At 45.8% G+C, this 20,334-nt stretch overlaps 1 protein-coding gene across 1 annotated transcript in view; it reads right to left on the bottom strand.

The window, feature by feature from the left end:
• The window catches only part of TRIP13 (thyroid hormone receptor interactor 13), a 133,283-nt gene that overhangs the window by 107,415 nt on the left and 5,534 nt on the right, over nucleotides 1-20,334 (bottom strand). Inside the window, 1 exon segment of the mRNA XM_053467316.1 lies at nucleotides 6,039-6,138. Within this exon segment, the coding sequence (XP_053323291.1) occupies nucleotides 6,039-6,130 (92 nt within the window). The 5' untranslated portion in view covers nucleotides 6,131-6,138.

Here is a 20,334-nt window from a genome sequence, read left to right as displayed (position 1 = left end):
CCAGCAGGGACATGCATAACCTTAAGGAGCTGCGTGCGCAGAGCAAACCCTGCATACTAGAAATCGAATCCCCTTGATCCTGGCAGGAGGAGGGAAAGCTTTCCCGGAGCAGGAATCCAGGCGAAGACCCAGGAACAGAGATCTTGTAACGTGCGGACCACAGTGGAAAGGTGAACCCGAAGAATCGGCGCCGATTGGGCATGGATAAGCCAATCGTCCAGATAAGGAATGACTGAAATTCCCTGAACACAGAAATGGGCCGCCACGGCTGCCGGAAGTTTTGTGAAGACTCTTGGGGCCGCCGACAATCCGAATCGCCACTCGGGAAACGTTGATGAGATGGATGGATGGGAACGTGGAAATATGCATCCTTCAGATCTAATGAAGCCATGAAGTCGTTGAGGCATAAGGTGTCGAGGGTGGATCTTACGGTTTCCATCCTGAACCGAACAAACTGGAGGCGACTGTTCAAAAAAAACAACAAAAAAACACAAGTCTATGATTAGGCGAAGACCTCCCAGTCTCTTGGGGACCAGAAAAAACAGAGAGTAAACCCCCTGGCCCAGTTCTGGCCAAGGGAGAGGAACCAGGACCTACAGGACCTACCGCCTTGCCTGGTCAGGAAGAAGGTGGGAGATCAAAAAACTGAAGGTCTGGTCCGAAATTGAAGTCGATAGCTGTGCGATACAATGGCTCTCACCCAAGGGTCTCGGGTGAGTGAGAACCAACTGTCCCTGAAAAATCAGAGCCTTCCTCCCACCGGAATGGAGGAGGCGTCATGCAGAGTTCTTGGAGTCTTGAAACGCTTTGGGGAAGGAGAGTTTGTCAAACCTCCCCCTTCCTCGAGGGAATCTGCTTCGGAAGCTCTGTTCTCTGGACGAGGGGTTGAATCTAGACCTATGGCCTCTAGATTGTCCCGGGAAGAAAAGCCGAAAGGACTGCCGTCTTTTCGAAGGAGGCTTTCGCTGAGGCATCCAATGCTTGTCCCCTGTGGTTTTCTCCAAAATGGACTCCAGCTCTTCCCCGAAGTCTTACCCTTAAAAGAGATATTAAGAAGCCTGTTCTTAGAGGCATTATCCACCGCCCAGGCCTTAAGCCACAAAGCCCTTCTAGCTGCAACTGAAAATTGCGAAGCTCTGGCTGTCATACTGATGTTCTCAACGGAGGCATCTCAGAGAAAATCCACGGCCAATTTCACGGCAGCAACATTCTTGAGGATAGTCTCCCTGGAAGTCTTGGCAGTAATATCCTCTCCGATCCGGGAGAGCCAAATCTTGACAGCTCTGGAAACTGAAGCAGAAGCAATTCCTGGTTTAAGGACAGCAGCAGAAGCCTCAAATGATTTCTTAACTGCAGCTTTGGCTTTCTTTTCCATCTGTTCAGAGAAATGAGAGCCATCGTCAATCGACAAAGTAGTCTTCCTGGAGACCCTCATAACAGCAGTATCAACCAGCAGGGTAGCACAAAACTGAGCAAAGTCCTCATCAAAGGGAAACATACGTTTAACCCATCTGGACAGGTTAACCCTCCTTTTCGGGTGGTTCCATTCCTGCTTGATAATGTCAGACAGCGCAGGATGAACAGGAAACGAGGCAGACTCCTTGGAGAAGCTGGCACCAAAGAAAGGGTCACTCTTCTGGGTGGAGGCCTCCTCCAAATGCATAGCTGACCTCACATCAGAAATTAAAGTCTCAATCTCTTCCACCGGGAACAAAAATGAACTTTCCTCCCGGATATCTCCTTCCTCCGAGGAACCTACCTCTACCTCCGGATAGTCGAACTCAGTCTGAGAACAAAGGCTGACGCCCCAGGAGAGCGGGATCTTGCACCGCTGGAAGGTAGTGATAGGCAGGAACAGGAACAGTCTGACGGAAGGCAGAGAAGGTAGCCTGCATCTCCTCTTTAAGCCAGGTCACAAACTCCCTGCCCCCAGACGGCTCAGAATCCGCTACGGATCTCAGACAAGCGGAGAAGAGCTTCTTCCTTGAATCCTACAAAGCCTTGTGACACCCGGAGCATTGGGCATGCTTAGACTTCATAACAGCTTTCTTAGGCTTGTCTTCAACAGAGGGTTGCTCAGAAGTATCAGGGGCCGTCATAATGTAAGATGCAACAGCACCCGGCCAAAAGCAAACAGCACCAACATAGCACCAATTCACACACATATACATAGCCGCTGAACACAGCCGGAGGCGCAGCCGCGAACAGCGCCGGGACTGCAGCACCGCAGCCTCGAGCAACGCCGGGACTGCAGCACCGCAGCCTCGAGCAACGCCGGGACTGCAGCACCGCAGCCTCGAGCAACGCCGGGACTGCAGCACCGCAGCCTCGAGCAACGCCGGGACTGCAGCACCGCAGCCTCGAGCAACGCCGGGACTGCAGCACCGCAGCCTCGAGCAACGCCGGGACTGCAGCACCGCAGCCTCGAGCAGCGCCGCCACAGCCAAGGTAACGGCCTGAGATAGGGCAAGCAGCAAGCGCTGGGCTCAGGTTCAGAGAAGGAGTCTATCCTTAGTGTCACCTGGGATGGCAGGGAAAATTCACTGCTTGATAGCTTGTTTGTGGAAACAAGATGTAGCCATCCCATGGTGTAATGTCGTTTCCCAGCTGAAATTCCAAATAAAAATGGAAAGACAACTATATGAAACATTTTTACTCTGCAAAGAAATATGCTTATTGGGATTTTTGGCTAACAAAATTAGACAAAGGTACGGAATAGTAGTGTTTTGCAATTTTTTTTCCCTCTCTCTCTCTCTATTTGCGCTGGACAGTTGGCCGATAATGTAGATTACATTAGTATTGTGGGTCCAGATAATCTTCATGCCAAGCCCAGCAGTATTTTCCACCGTCTATTTTACTCAGTATTGTTTCGTTATATGATCATATGCATCTTTTTCTTATGTAGTTGTATTTGTTTTATTGCTTTGTTTTCCTGTCTGGGTTGGTAGTTTTGTTTCTATTCATTATAAGAAAATAAAGGAAATCAAAAAAAGAAAATACATGGAATAGTCATGTAGATATACTGAATATACCACCCAAGAACTGATGAAGGATTGAGTCTTGGTTCCCATTTGTCCAATTTTATGTGTTTTTGTTTTCTCCCTCTCCATTTACATAAGCAAATCTTCCTGGTCCCCGACCGCCCCCTCGGCACCCCTAAGATCGCCGCTGCTCCGTCGGGATCACCCAGAGAACGATGACCAAAGTATACGGACATTGCGGGGCTTGGTAGCCTAAACGCGGTGCCGGACCTTTTTATCACCTAACCTGTATATAAGCCTGTGTGTTTCCCAATAAAGTGTGTCACTTCCCTGGACATTAGTCTTGTGTAATGCTTCAGGGGCTTGTTGGATCACTCACTGTCCTTCTCAGGACAGTTACAGCACCAGATCCGGGTACGCTTTGGCGAGCTACGGTGCTCGTTCACCAAAGAATCCAAGCCACATTCCTGTCCCTTCCCCGTTAGTATAGGCAACAGCTGGAAGTGGTTAACCCTTGTGGTTCCGGGAGAAAGCAACAAAGAATCGACGGGTGTACCCAGCCGGGGTACCCGAGGCCGTCTCAGATACCATTGATGATTTGACTGTCAAAGTTCTAAAAAAATTATGTTTCACAAGAATGTGGCTTGTGTTGGACATTTAAAGGCAAATTGTCAGCACTTTATTCCATACTTGGTGACAATGCATTTATTGCCTCAAATTATTTCCGTCTGCAATGATCTTCAGGATCCAATTGTCTAAACAGCTTATGCCTTACAAATGTTAAATCAAACAAGGCTGACTTAGATGCTGTGTTTGTCGTACACGATCGCAGCCAAAAAGCTCTCCTGGCCACCAATTCTTTGGCAGATACAACAATTGGAAAGGCTCAATTTCCTAAATTGGCTAGATACTTCTGTATCTGGTTCTCTTGACAGGAAGTACTCCCATCCAAGTGCTAACCAAGCCCAACCCTGCTTGGCTTCTGAGATCAGACAAGATCAGGTGCATACAGGGGTGGTATGGCCGTAGGCCTAATGCCTGTTACCAGATGCCTAGAGCGCTAGCCACTGAAGCGCTAGACAATGCTACTTGCACTGGAATCCTTTTAGGCAACATGTAAAATCCTTTGGATGCTTCTCACGGACTACCTCTTGTAACACCACCTGGAGAGTTCTTAAATTTCCAAAGCTCTTGTGCAGGAAGGGAAGTTTTATCTTCTGAATCCTCATAAGACGAGCCTGAATTAGTAGATTTTTAACACCTGGTATTCCCAGGTGGAAATTAACCAGGCCCAAGCCTGTTTAGCTACCGAGTCAGAGAAGATCAGGCGCATTAAGGGTGTTATGGCCATAGGCTAACTCCCCGGAAATCTCCCAAGGACAACAGATTCAGAAACCAACATGAATGAGACTTCTCAAACTTGGGCTCCAAAGCATAAACAGACGCAGTCTTGAATGGTTATGTGCAAGGTTGTCTAGAAGCCAACGCCCGCAAACTGCATGTTTTCTCAGCAAAAAGTTAAGCTGAGCAAGGATTGCATAACTTTTTGCAGCTGTCCGGCAAGGGGGTGGCACACCAAGTGCACGAAGTATATTTGGACTTAAAAGGAGCCTTTATCTTTTAGAAAAAGCAGAGGCTTTTTTAAGGTTAAGATAAATGAATCTTACCTTAAAACGCCTCAATCCGTGTGGGGGGTGCCACGGATATCCAGTACTGACAAGCCCCACTGCTGTCAGACTGGACTGCACAGCTTAAATAACGTTTAAATTTTGTGCCCTGAAGATCAGATCCACGCATGCTCTGTAACACGATCAGATCTTTGGCAGAATGCAACACCTCCCAGGTGTGCGTTCCACCGCTGTGCTAATGCTCCTTCCCTTGCCGGCTTGAAGAGAGAACTCTTATTCTGTTCCGTAACATCCGCCGATGTTACTACCTCACTCTGCTCAACAACTGGGGAACAACCGGATGAGAGATCCCCCTGGACACAACCCGCGTGCCCCAACGAACTACACGTCCGTCCCTGACAAGGGACAAGGAAGAACTGGCTGTGTTTGTTCCGGTGTGCTCCGGGAGGGTTTTAACTTTGTATTTCAGATCCTTGTACCTAAGGAAGAACACCCATCTGTACTGCCACTATATGCCAGGAAAAATATGCTGTTAGCCTCCCTCCCAGGATCCCTGGTGGGCTGTGGGACACCTTCCTGGGCTGGCAGTAGTGTTAAGGTACCTGCTCCCTCCATGCTGTCTCACACTCATCAGGGCAGGGGGCAGTAGTCAGTTACAGCTCTGGCAGAACAACACCCAAACACACACGCCTGGACAGGCTCTGCCACCCACATCTGGATGGGCTATGCTGCAAAAATATCCAGACTGCTTTGCCGTTGACCCCCCTTTTGTATCACCCCAAGCCAGCACAATGCGTATTTATGCCCCAGCCTGCCCCTCCTTTCAGTATTGATGTATGCAATGGCCCCAGCTGCCTCCCTTGTATATTGATGCCGCCAGCCCAGATAAAATGCTGCCCTGCAGTATGGGGAGTATATCTGACTAATTGGTTCCCTTCCATGCATATATACATTCCCATACTGCAGGGCAGCATTTTATCTGGGCTGGTCAGCAATATGTAAAAGTTGTGTCCTGGAAGACATGGCCCAGATTGCATCCACAGGACCTGCCCAACACCCAGATTGGAATCATAGGACTTGCCATCTCTGCCTCCAAACAGCCTCCATGTGTCATCCTAACCTCAAACAGCCTCCCTGTGCCATGTCCCCTCAACTTACACATTCATGCTATCACACAGATATTGATTCAAAAGCAAAAACACTGCCGATTGCTGAAACAGAGTGCAAAATGCTGCCAGCCAATCTGTCACTGGCAGAAGTGGATAGCAAAGCAGGACAGAGTCTCAAAATTGGCACTGTCCCACCCAAATCGGGAAAGTTGGGGGGCATGAATGTGTAAAAGGTGTTATGGAGTCAACAATGCTATTTAGAAAAGAGAAAATGCTGATTTAAAAAAAAAAAAAAAAAAAAAAAAAAAAAAAAGACATACCTGTTTGATTTTTGTAGGACTTCTACATAAACTTGAAGATTATCAAATGAATAAGGAAGAGTTTGCTTCAATTCACTAGCTACTTCATCCATTTTCCCACCTATAAATTAAATTTTAAATGAGATATAGAAAAAATTACTTTTATCAAGTAAAAGCACTGTATATTTTCAAACAAAACAGAAGCTGACACAGGACAACCGTCTTCATTAGGGCTGCAACTAACGATTATCTTAATCGATTAGTTGGCCGATTAATCGGATAAAAAAAAATGCAATTTTCTTTTATTTAAAATAATGTAATAAAAAACATACAATTTACACTTTCATCTCTTTATCACAATGCAATTTCTCTATTCACCTTCTTATTTTATTCACATAATAAAAGAACCCAAACAGTGTTTCTCAAACTAGGTTTTAATACAAAGTTATTAGTAAATATTAATTCATGTTTATATTTTTCATATTTAATAAAAACTATGAGAAAAAAGCCTTGTGTATATTTTCATTTGCCAAACTGGCCCCCCCATTTATGCACATCTGACCCCCAGCTTGCCACCTCTGCCCCCAGATATGCCTTAAACCTCCTATATGCCAGAGATGCCACTGTGCCCCCGATATGCAACTGAGCCCCCTGATATACCTTATACCCCAAGACAGGGCTCGACAAATCCCAGGCGCCACAGAATTTTGTCCTGGCGCCTAGGTTTTGTCAGCCTCTTACATCCAGAAAAAATTGTGGATGTAAGAGGCTGAGTCACCACACGGGGGCGCTGCTGCTGCTGTCTGCCCAGGAGTCTGGGCAGACAGCACAGCTACTCAGAGCCCGCCCCCGAGATCACTCCCACGGAGTGATCCTGTAGGCTGAAAACGCGGTTGCTGCAAAACCAGCAATCGTGTTTTCAGCTGCCACAGGTAGCTTCAGGGAAGGGGGTTGTGTGTTGATTGGGTCCCCACACAAGTGTGGGGACCTGACACAACACCCCCCTGCTGCCTGATCGCTCCATGAGAGCGACAGTGCAGCGTTAACCCCTTCAATGCCGCGATCGGGGCATTTAGGGGTTAATTCCAGTTTCCAGCAACAGCAAAAACGAGCCCCCACAAGCCCTTTGATGATTCCTGTAGGCATGGAAGCCTACAGCAGTCATCAAAGAGACTCCCCCCTGCAATGGCTGGTCTATCGACCAGCAATTGAGTCCCAGCTGCCAGAGGCAGCTTCAGGGACAGGGGAGAGGGTTCTTCGGTCTCCACATGAGTGTGGAGACCAGCCCCAACACCCCCCTGCTGCCTGATCGCTCCCTGAGAGCGACAGTGCAGTGTTAACCCCTTCAATGCCACAATTGTGTACGACACATTCGTGGCATTGCAGGGGTTAACATTTGTCCCCACAAACTTGTGGGGACTAAATATCAGTCAATGCTGTGCTCCAATGGAACATCAGCATCGAAAGAGTTAAAAAAAAAAAACAAACAAAAAAAAAACCCAGCACTGACCTGAAAGTCCAGGGTGCTTCCAGGTCAAACGCTGTGAGTTTAGTAAGTGGGCCGGTGATGATCAGATCACTCCTGACCAACTGTTGGTTTAAAAAAATCCTGGCTCCTAACTTTTTTACCTGGCGCCTAGATTCACAACAAATTTGTCAAGCCCTGCCCCAAGATATGTCTTATGCCCCCCTGATATGCCCAATATGGCCTTATACCCCCTATATGCCACTGTGCCCCCTGATATGCCTTATAACGTCCAATATGCCTTATACCTTCCAATATGCCACTCGTCCCCCATTTATGCCTTATACCTCCCTATGTGCCACTGTGCACCCTGATATGCCACTCCGCCCCCCCATAAATGCCCTGCAACACCCTGAAATTCATTATACTCCCTGATTCACCACTCTGCCTCCCCCAGATATGCCACTCTGAAATTCATTATACCCCCATACACCACTCTACCTCCCTGAAATTCATTATACCACCCCATACACCACTCTGCCTCTCTCCCCGACTCCCATGCACCACTCTGTCAGCAACGGAGGTTCACAAGACACCAGGGAGTAGAGGAGAGAGGCAGAGTGGTGTATGAGAGGGGGAGGAGTAACGGAGGCTGGCTATGCGCATCACGCAGACACCCACCAGCTGACAGAGAGGATGATCCTCTGCAGGAGACCTCCATTCTCTGTCAGCCGGTGGGGGTCTGCACGATGCGCACAGACAGCCTCCGTTACTCCCCTTCACTTCCGCTGGGGCTTCTACATCATGTGATGCTGGCGCTGCATCGTAGAAGCCCCAGCGGAAGTGGAGGGGAGAGACGGAGGTTGTCTGTGCACATTGCACGGACACCCACCGGCTGACAGTGAGTGGAATCCAGGTCTCCTGCAGCATTGCGGGGGATCTGGATTCTAGTGTTATAATCCGATCTCTGTTTGAGGTCAGACTATAGAAGGAGAGGAGTTGTTCCAGAGCATTTGCTCTGGGGAAAAAAATAAACTTTATAAAATGGATAAAAATCGATTCGACTAATCGATAATGATCAGACAACGATTTTCATTATAGATTATTATCGATTTTATCGATTAGTCGTTGCAGCCCTAGTCTTCATCATCATGTTATAATTTCATGTTATATACGAGTATATAAAAACTAAATACACTGTATTGGCTCGAATATAGGCTGCCCCCGATTATAGGCCACACCCTAAAAATTTGGTGCTATTTTAAAGAAAAGAAAAAATACACATTAGTGGAATGGTAAAACAGTATTTTACCTAATGAACAGTAATACATGTAGTTTAACATTATTGGTATCTATTATGCAGAAATTTGGAAAACCAAAAGCCATTTTAAGGTCCCCCCTTAATACACCTTACTCCCCATAATACACCTTACTTATAGATATTCCCCTGCCCCCCCAGGGAGGAATGGGTGTCCGAATTAGACGGGCTGGTCCTAACAGAGATGATGGGGGATGATGGATACAGGGCGTTACGATGGTATGCAGCCCAGGTGGGTTGGTGCCTGGAAAGTATAGAGCCCATGGTGGGCTATGACTTTGTCGGCCGGGGATTATTATGGGATAGTCTTCAAGAGGATCCGGACTTCGGCAGTACAGCGGAGTGGCGGATTGCGTACATCCGAGATTTCAGGGAATTGGACCTCCCAGGACTGAGAGGTGATTTAGGACTTTTTAATTACACAGGAGTGGGAACTGGAAAAGGCATATATATAAAAAAAAAAAAAAAAAAAAAAAACTGTTAGACATGTTCAACAGTATGCCCCAGTGTCCAAGGATTCTGTGGATTTAATTTATTTTACATCCAAGGATGTTAACCCAGGATGGGTGGATGAGGCTGCGGTCTTCACACCTGGGTCCTCCGAATGCTGGGTAGTTCGTCCAGATCCACAACCCCCAGCTGAAGCGCCAACAAGGCGGAGAGCCGCTGGCTTCTGCCCCGCACTAGCAACAGGGATCCAAGGAGATGCAGCAGCCGGCCCATCTCCCCAGCAGCAGCACGAAGGAGTGGAGGGTACCGTCCCTCCTCCCCAGCGGCTGTTGAATGATCCGGGAGGCGGCTCAGCTGGCTCATCTCCCCAGCGGCAGACGGAGCACCAGGGAGGGGATGCAGGCGGCATCGCTCCCCAGCGGGTGGGTGAGTGCCCAGGAGATGGCGCAGCCGGCCAGTCCCCCCGGCGGCAGCTCACAACTATGGGAGCGGAGGAACCTGTTTGTCCTCCCCATCGCCTGATGGATGACCTGGGAGACGGCGCAGCCAACCCATCACCCCAGCAGCAACAGGAGCACCAGGAAGAGGATGCAGGCGACATCACTCCCCAGCGCCTGAGAAGATCCTAGAGAGAAGGTACTGTTGTATTTTTCTGGAGAGTCAGATTATTTGGGGCACCAGTTTCGGGAGGGCATTGATGGGCTAAGTGAACTGACTATAGAGTTTGGGGTCTCCTCCTGGGTCAGTCCTATTTAGAAGGGGGAGAAATGTGACTGAACCCTCCATCACTTGGGCCCCTGGAAAGGCCTGAGAGCCAGCCTCCTCTCCCAACTATGGGCCCAGGCCTTGTAGACACTTCTGTGTGTGGCTACAGGGGGTCAGTTTCTATGGATTTTCCCCAGGTACAGGTTTTACTACCCAGTCTCAAAACTAATGTCAGCTGGACATCCTGTTGTAGGAAGAAAGACGATTGCTTTTGCATTGGTTGCATTGTTGATTTTATAGGTGTGAAGGGCTGCAACCAACAATTATTTTCATAAATCGATTAGTTGGCAGATTTTTTCGATTAATCGATTAAGCCGATAATTTTTTTTAAAAAACGTATAATTTACATTAACCCCTTCAATCCCAGGGGTTTTTGGTACCTCAAAGCCCAGAGCAATTTTGCCATTTTTGGGGTATGTCGGTTTAGCGATTATTCTCTGTTCCTGTGAATAGTGTACGCATGTAAACTATATATTGTTTTTTCAAGGAGAGATAGAGCTTTCGTTTGATACCATAGTTGGATGATTAGCAGAAAATTTAGAATGAGAAATTTAGTAAAAACTAGCGAAGATTAGAAAAATAAACTAATTTTTTTTTACATTTTCCCTCTGAATCCTCACAAAATTAGGTAAAGTGATGGAAAATCCCCTCCAAGTTTATCAATTCAGGTTTCCTGATTTCAGAAATACCTAATTTATAAAGATTTTCCAGACTTTCCCAGCACCAGGGAGCATACTATTAGGTGTACAATTTTGTATAATTTTTATGCCTATGGCTTAACGGGTTTGGGGGTTGTGAACGGGGGCAGGAGGGTTATAATGGCTAGATGTTATGCTAGGGCAATGGGATGTAAGGTTTTTTTAAGAATTTTTTTATTATTTTTTTTATATATTTTTTTAAATTTTTTTTTTTTAATTGTTTTAAATTTTTTTGTATTTTTTAAATTTTTTTTTTTTTTTTTTTTTTTTTTTTTTTTTACACAGTAATGGTAGGAGGTCCTCCTAGGGACCTCCTGAACATGCCAGTGATGTCACAGTGACATCACAGCTTACATTATACATTTTTTTTGTATTATTTATATTATTTTAATGATTTTTTTAAATATTTTTTAAATGAATTAACTTCATTTAAAGTGGGGAGTCCAGGCTGTCAAACGACAGCCTGGTCTCCCGTGCAGCGGCAGGGATGTGTCCCTGACGCTGCACGAAGGGCTGGACGTATCGGGACGTCCATAGGGGTTTCTTTGTGGGCGTTTTTTGGACGTCCCGGTACGTCTATAGGGGAACGAAGGGGTTAAGATGCGTCATTAACACTTTTAGGGCTGCAACTAACGATTATTTTAATAATCGATTAATCGGCCGATTATTTTTTCGATTAATCGATTAATCGGATAAAAAAAAACAATATGCAAATTTTTCGTTTATTTAAAAGAATTTAATGAACTGGATGTTAAAAAACAACTTAAAATTTACATTAACATTCTTATTTTGTTATGATGTAATAAAAAACAATATTTTCAAAGTACAAGAACCCAAACACAATATTTATGAAACAAAATAACCCCAAACATTCTGAAAAGAGGTGGACTATTACTGTTCAAGAAACTTTGCCCCAGCACTTTGCACTTTGCACCCAGCACTTTGCACCCAGCCCTGGCACTTTGCACCCAGCACTTTGCACCCAGCACTTTGCCCCAGCCCTGGCACTTTGCATCCAGCACTTTGCACCCAGCATTCAGCACTTTGCACCAGCACTTTGCACTTTGCACCCAGCCCTGGCACTTTGCACCCAGCACTTTGCACCCAGCCCTGGCACTTTGCACCCAGCACTGGCACTTTGCACCCAGCACTTTGCACTGTGCCCCTGCACCCAGTCTCTAACTCTGCCCTGCACCCAGCCCTGCCCCCACATTCTGCCCTGCCCCCACACTCACACTCTGCCCTGCACCCACTCTGCCCTGCACCCACACTCACACCCTGCCCTGCATCCCCACCCCCACTCTGCCCTGCACCCAGTCTCCCACTCTGCTCTGCACCCACACTCACACCCTGCATCCCCACCCCCACTCTGCCCTGCACCCAGTCTCCTGCCCTGCACCCCCCACCCCCACTCTGCCCTGCACCCCCACCCCCACTCTGCCCTGCACCCCCACCCCCACTCTGCCCTGCACCCACACTCACGAACCGCTCTGTGCGAATGGAGCCACTCGCACAGAGCGAACCGCTCTGTGCGAATGGAGCCACTCGCACAGAGCGAACCGCTCTGTGCGAATGGAGCCACTCGCACAGAGCGAACCGCTCTGTGCGAATGGAGCCACTCGCACAGAGCGAACCGCTCTGTGCGAATGGAGCCACTCGCACAGAGCGAACCGCTCTGTGCGAGTGGAGCCACTCGCACAGAGCGAACCGCTCTGTGCGAGTGGAGCCACTCGCACAGAGCGAACCGCTCTGTGCGAGTGGCTCCATTCGCACAGAGCGATTCGCTCTGTGCGAGTGGCTCTGTGCGATCCGTGCACATAGACATGAAGAATACTTACCTCCGGAACGCGTCACATCCGTCACGTAGCTAAAAGAAGGCGGAGACTGCAGAGCGTGTAGCAGAAGCGGGGAACGCTCGCGGAGGTAAGTAAAAGGAGCCGAGTGCTCCAACAACGAATTGATCACTCGATTATTATCGATTTTATCGATTCGTTGTTTCAGCTCTAAACACTTTTATCTCTATCACAATGGCATTTCTCTATTCACCTTATTTTACTGAAATAATTAAAGCTGTTTTATAAATGGTACAAGAACCCAAAACAAATTTCTCAACTAAGTTTTACCAAAATATCAAAAAAAGTTTTACTAGTAAATATTAATTAATGTAAACTATTTTTTCACAGTTAATGAAAACTGAGAAAAATGCCTTTTGTTTATAGGCATTCTTTTATTTGCAAACCTGCCCCTAGTTATGCACATCTCACCCCCAGCTTGCCACTCTGCCCCAGAAATGCCTTATACCCCCTATATGCCACCCTGCCTCCTGTATGCCAGAGATATCACTCTGTCCCCCGATATGCCTCTGTGCTCCCCCCCAATATGCCACTCCGTCCCCTATGCCCGGATATGCCTTATACCAACGTATATGCAACCATGCCCCCTGATATCTTTTACCCCTGATATGCCACTGTGCCCCCTATATGCAACCATGCCCCCTGATGTCTTTTACCCGATATGCCACTGTGCCCCCTGATATGCCTTATCCCCCCCCGATATAAGAAAAACTGACAGCGCTAAGATACGTATAAAAAAATATGCTTTAATAAATAGACAAAAAGGAATAGATAATACACAATGCAATATAAATATACATATATGGACAATACAAAACAATCAAAAAATAAACACAAATTAAAGAATGCACATAATTAATAGATCCTGAAAAAAATCTACCTGCCCCACCAGGGGTTAATATATCAACAGAAGAAACACGGGGCAAATGAGCATAAAAATACAGATAATAGTCCAGGCTTAGCTTACCCAGTAGTGCGTATTTGCCCCGTTTTTCTTCTGTTGGTATATTAACCCCTGGTGGGGCAGGTAGAAGTGGAAGTGAAGGGAAGTAGCGGAGGTTGCGCAACATCACGCACTAAAATCCAAATCCCCTGCAGGGGACCTGGATCCTCTCTGACAGCCAGTGGGGATCTGTGCGATGCGCGCAGACAGCCTCCGCTTCTCCCCTCCACTTCCGTTGGGGCTTCCACGACGGAGCACCAGATGGTCACGTTTGGAGGGGAGAAGCGAAGGATGTCTGCGCATTGTAGACACCCACCGGCTGACAGAGCGGAGAATCCTGGTCTCCTGCAGCTCTGTGGGGGAACTGGATTCTAGCGTCATAATCCGATCTCTATTTGTGGTCGGATTATAGAAGGAGGGGAGTTTTTCCCGAGCATTTGCTCTGAAAAAACTAATAAACGATTATCATCAATTCGTTGTTGTTGCAGCCCTAGGGATGTGTGAGTTAGCCCTTGTCTTAAGACCCCTTGTAGGTATGACTAGGTGTCACTGCTGCATACCTAATTATCAATTACACAACAGGTAGCTGTTAATCCTATGAGCTCCTGTTATCCGTGTCCTAGCCATTGCCTGTCTCAAACCAATTATGTGTCTGTCATCATTCCATGTCTAAATCCCCAACTAATGTACCGTATTTATCGGCGTATAACACGCACTGGTGTATAACACGCACCCCCATTTTAACAAGGACACTCAGACACACATGCAGCCAGACACACACACACACACACACACACACACACTCAGACACACACACATTAAATTTAGATATTACTCCCTACCGTTTGGGAGATCTGGTATTGGTCCTCTTTATCTTCCAGCATTTTACTTTTTGTGCTGATGTCGGGGTCGGAGTGACGTCATCACCCGGCTCCCGGCATCAGAGAGGGCGCGCGAGAGAGCTGTGCAGGGGAAGATTGTGCAGCTCTAGGATTTATCGGCATATAACACGCAGGTAGGGTTTCAACTTCATATTTTAGTTTTAAAAAGTGCGTGTTATACGCCGATAAATACGGTAATTATTTGTGTCTCATGTCATTCTGTCCTTCCCCCGGATATTGTGTTGCAGGATTTTTCTCAGTTTTTTTTTTTTTTATTCTACTGTTTGTTTTAAACATCCTGTTTATTAAATTATTTTAAATAAATGAAAAATTTCATTTTTTTTTTATCCGATTATTCGAAAAAAATTATCTGCAACTAATAGATTATGCAAATAATAGTTAGTTGCAGCCCTACTCTTAAGTACTCGCTAAACTCTGTACGAAATACATGTACGAAGAATAGACATAGCGGACTTAGATACTATAGATCATCGTATGGAGAGTTCGGGTGATTTGGACCAATTAGAAATTTATCAAACTCATTTACGAAGAGCTTTGAGTCTGCAAATGGAACTGATAAGGAAAGAATTGTCTACCTTTCTGGGAGAAATAACAATAGATATTAGTAAAGTGAGAGAGAGTTTCTACAACGGAAGAAAAGATGAGGCATTAGACCGAGAAATGTCGGTCAGTAAAGCTGGCATTACAGCAACAGATAGAAAATCTGGAACAAAAAATAAATAGGCCTGACGAAAAAATATTAGAATAAGAGGAATTTATGGAAGTATCACTCGAGAGAAAGTGACAGAATTCTTATTGAATCTGTTTAAAAGTATGGAAATACAACCGTTAATAGAATCAGATATAGAATAGTCATATAGAATCTCCAAGCTAACTAATGTAGCAAAAAACAACCAATTGTTAGGTTCAATACGTATGGATAAAGAATAAGATTATGACGGCTGCAAGATCTTTAAAATCTGAGAATCAAGTCTTTTCAAAGTTGCTTTTTTCCCCCCCAAGACTTATCCTACAAAAGATGATCCTTGAAACCAATATTAGATAAACAGAGAAAAAATAAAATACCGTATTTGCTCGATTATAAGACGACCCCCCAAAATCTAAATATTAATTTAGGAAAAAAACAAAAAGCCTGAATATAAGACTACCCTATTGGAAAAAAGTTTTACTAGTAAATATTAATTCATGTAAACAATATTTTCATATTTAATAAAAGCTATGATTGAGAAAAATATATATTTTTTTTATTTCCTTTTATTTGCCAACCTGCCCCCCCCAGTTATGCACATCTGCTCCCAGGGTTGCCACTCTGCCCCCAGAAATGCCTTATACCCCCTATTTGCCACTCTGCCCCATGATGTGCCTTTTAACCCTCTATATGCCACTCTGCCTCCAGAAATGTCTTATACCCTCCTATATGCCACTCTGCCCTATGATATGCCTTTTAATCCCCTATATGCCAGAGTGGCATATAGGGGGTTAAAGGGCATTTCTGGAGGTATATATATATATATATATATATATATCTGCTAACAGCAATCACACTCCTATCAAGCCAAGGCAGCCAGTACATGCTGGAACCTGAGGATGATAGGAGTGTGAGTACAGCCTCCCTATGCCATGCTACCACCACCCTTACACATCCATATTAACACACACTCATTCACAAACATTTAAATACTAATTCATTCCATTAATCACACATACTTCACACATTAATCACAAAAACTCTCCCCCACCCCCTTACCTGAACTGCAGATCTCCCACTCGAAGACTTCTGCAGGGGCCCGGCTGTGCGTGCAACTTCTCTGGCCCCCCCCCCAGAGGAAAGAGGAAGGAGGGGGGAGGCAGAGTTATGTGACACGCTGCTAGCTTCTTGTTCTCCTGCTGCTCACGATCAAAGCCCGGTAAGTAGCATGGCCCCAGCAGACATTTTGGGGTCTGATTAGAAGACGACCTCGATTATAAGACGAGGGGTATTTTTCAGAGCATTTGCTCTGAAAAAAACCTCGTCTTATAAATCGAGCAAATACGGTACTGTGGGGATATCTGCAGAAATTGTGCACTTGGAGTAATACCGCATTTGCTCAATTATAAGATGACCCCCCAAAATGTAATTAAGTTTAGGAAACAAAGAAAAAAGCCTGAATATAAGACAACCCTATAGGAAAAAAGTGTTACTAGTAAATATTAATTCACATGTAAACTATTTTTCATACTTAATAAAAACTGATTGAGAAAAAAAAATGCTTTTTGTTTTTATATCCCACTCTGCCCCACAGCTTCCTACTCTGCTCCCCAGATATGGGTGGTATAGTGGTTTTCTGCAGGCACAGTGGCATATAGGGGGTTAAAATGCATTTCTGTGGGGCAGAGTGGCATATGGGGGGGTGTAAGACCCCAGTCGCACAGTCCTCCACCGGCTGCCCCACCATACACCAGGGAGTCTGAAGTACGGGGCACAAGTCTAGGGATGCACTGATAAGTTGGGGGGGATGGGTGGTATAGTGGTTTTCTGCAAGACCCCCCCCATTTGCCACTCTGCCCCACAGAAATGCATTTTAACCCCCCTATATGCCACTGTGCCTGCAGAAAACCACTATACCACCCATCCCCCCAACTTATCAGTGCATCCCTAGACTAGATTGCTATTAAGAATTTATATAATAAATATCACTCTTATGCCCAGGCATACCCAGATTCCAGCATCTACTGGCTTGACTTTGCACGATAACATGCCCGGGTTCTAGCATGTACTTGTTGCCTGGGCATGATAGGAGTGTGGTTGTCGTGAGAGATAGATATAGATCCCCCACAACGCTCCAGGGGACCCAGATTCTCCTCTCCAACAGCCAGTGGGGGTTCCTCCGCTACTGTCCTCCACTTCCACCGGGGCTTCTGGGAGGTGGGGTAACGTGGCAAACGCTCTGAAAAATACCCCTCGTCTTATAATTGAGGTAGTCTTCTAATCAGACCCCAAATGAGGTCTGACTATGAGACTAAGATCCAGATCCCCCACAGCGCTGCAGGGGACCTGGATCCTCCTCTCTGGTAACCTCAGCTGCTGCCAGCACTTACACTAGACGTCGATCACCGAGCGGAGGTTGTCTACGCGCATATATTCTCCGGCCGCGGGGAATTCTACTTCCTACTACTACTTCTGCTGTAGCTTCTATGACACAGCACCGGCGTCACATGACCTTCCGGTGTTCATAGAAGACACAAGGGAGTCAGAAGCACTGGTAAGGGGGGGGGGTAGTGTTGTATGGGTGGCATAAGGCATTTCTGGAGGCAGAGTAGCATATAGGGGGGTATAAGGCATACCAGGGAGGCAGAGTGGCATATAGGGGGGTATAGTGGCATATAAAAACAATTTATTTTTTCTCAATCATAGCTTATTTAATATGAAAAAATAGTTTACATGACTATTTACTAGTAGAACTTAATTCCTATAGGGTCGCCTTATATTTAGGCTTTTTTTCCAAAATTAATATTGTTTTGGGGGGTGGGGTCATCTTCCAATCGAGCAAATACGGTAGTTTGTTTGGTCCAATTTTCGTGTTACTTTTAATAAAAGTAACACCAAAATTGGACAAAAAAACAATAATTTGTTACCGTAAATTTTCTTTTTCCTAGTATAGTGGCAGTACGTATGGGTTGTTCTTTCCCCTTAGGACAAGCTTCTGAAAGACCAATCAAAAAGTAAACTCCTCCCCTCTTACCCATAAAATGCCGGCAAACTGGTAGAGTCCTTAGTAATAACAAGAAATACTACTCATTCCAACGTATAAGGGAGGGAACTACGTACCGCCACTATACTAGGAAAAAGAAAAATTTACGGTAAGAAATTATTGTTTTTTCCTGCGTATAGTGGCAGTACGTATGGGATATAAAAAGATCCGTTACATAGAGGCATTGACCGCTTGAAAAACATGAAGGCCAAAGGCAGCTTCCAAATCTGCAGAAAGGTCTAGCCTATAATGACTAACATAAGTATTCCATGAAGACCAGGTTGCCGCTTTGCAAATTTCTTCTGGGAAAGCCAAGGCCTTAGCTGCCCAGGAATCGGACATAGCTCTAGTAGAGTGCACCTCAATATGAGATGATATATACACTTTACCGGATACAGATTGTGTTATACACTGTAAAAAATACACAAATCATAGACATTACTCCACAATGATCATTTAGGTGTCGCTGAGCATTGGGATTTAGTACGATACACAATAAATTGATGCTGTTGGAAATGCTTGTGTTGCACATGTCTGACACACATTGCAAAATGTTTTGGCCCTTTACAAGCTCAGAGTACGTAAAGCGACAAACAACGTTATCCACTTTACAGGATACATAGGCTCAACGAATAGTATCATCAAGCCATCTAGCCGGAGTAGATGTGGACACCTCATGGTCCGCAGATTTCCGATGAAACTAAAGAAACAGGTGGTCTGGCGCACGAACTGTTGCAGTACGTTGTAAATAGAAATGAAGAGCTCTTTCAACATTAAAAGAGTGCCACATGATCTCTTCTGGAGAAGAAGGATTAGGAAAAAAGGTGGGTAACACTAAAGACTGGTTAATGTTAGTCTGCGACAAGACTTTCGGGAGGAAAAAACGGTCGGAGATGCAGAACTATTTCATCCTGATGAAAGACAATGAACTCACTGGATGACTAGAGAGCCAGAATAATAGCCTTGCAAAAAACGCCTAATAAAAGGGATCCGAGGCCAAGATCAAAGCAAGAAGTGACCGGGGGCGGACACTTGTCCCTTCAGGGTAGCCACCTGGAGACCTGCATTAAACCCCTCTCGAGAAACTGCAAGATGACTGGAATGGAAGGAGGATAGCTATGGAACTCTTGATCCTGGCACCATTCTTTACGAATTTAACCACCGACCGGCCATAGCACCGTGAATACCTTCTCCTGTAGAATCAGCCTTGCAGCATCCATGCCGTTAAGCGAAACATCTGGATGGTGTGTATATGGACATTGCGGTTTCCCAGTAGATCTGGAGATACTGGAAGTTCCCAAGAACAAATCGTCATCTGGAGCAGGTCCGAGAACCAGCCCCAGAATGGCCAGAAAGGAAGGATTGCAAGCACCCTGGCTTTGTCCTTATTGATCTTCTGGATACGCGGGATCAGAGCTACCGCGGAAACACATAGGCTAGGTTGATTTGCCATATCGCTGTTAGCCCGTCTAGAAAATGAGAATAGTCTATTTGTAGAGAAACGCAAAAAGAGGGGTTTCCTGTTTTGTCTTGTAGCCATAAGATCTACTTCTGTACGCCCAAACTTGACGGACAACCTGTCGAAAAATAACCGGGCTCAGAGACCACTCTGTCTGAGCATATCGTCCCCTGCTCAGGTCGTCTGCCAGTGTATAGAAGGCCCCCTGATAAGACATGCCGATAGATCTCTCAGATGATTATGTGCCCATATCAAAAAATAAATAAATAATCTCCGAACAAAGACATTGAAGCTTTCAAGCCCTTGTGCCTCCTTGTCTGTTGAGGTAAGCTACTACAGTCGCATTGTCTGACTGAAGCTTACGTGGGGGAACATAATCCACAATTTAAACACCTTAAGGGCTAGAAAAACTGCATTCAGTTCCGTTTAGTTGTATGACTGGCTAGGCTCTTCTGGAGACAATCTTCTTTGGGCTCTGTGGAACCAAAGGTGATCACCCCAACCTGTCTTTGGCACGTCTGTTGCGACAATGGACCAGTCTGCTGGTTGAAACAAAGCCATCAATTGAGCTGTAGGAGAACCACTCTTGATCTTAGAATTTAACTCCTCTTGAGACCTGGCCAGCTGGAAAGGATCTGCCACTGAAGTGGCCTCATTCTTGACCGGGCCCATCTTACTGCTGGGATGTTAGAGGTTAAAAACCCCAGGAGACTCATTGCTTTCCTGATTATAC

The sequence above is a fragment of the Spea bombifrons genome, chromosome 5, assembly GCF_027358695.1.
Source record: "Spea bombifrons isolate aSpeBom1 chromosome 5, aSpeBom1.2.pri, whole genome shotgun sequence".
Classification (NCBI taxonomy): Eukaryota; Metazoa; Chordata; class Amphibia; order Anura; family Pelobatidae; genus Spea; species Spea bombifrons.
Note: the sequence above shows the minus strand (reverse complement) of the source record. Positions and strands in the feature narration are given on the sequence as shown.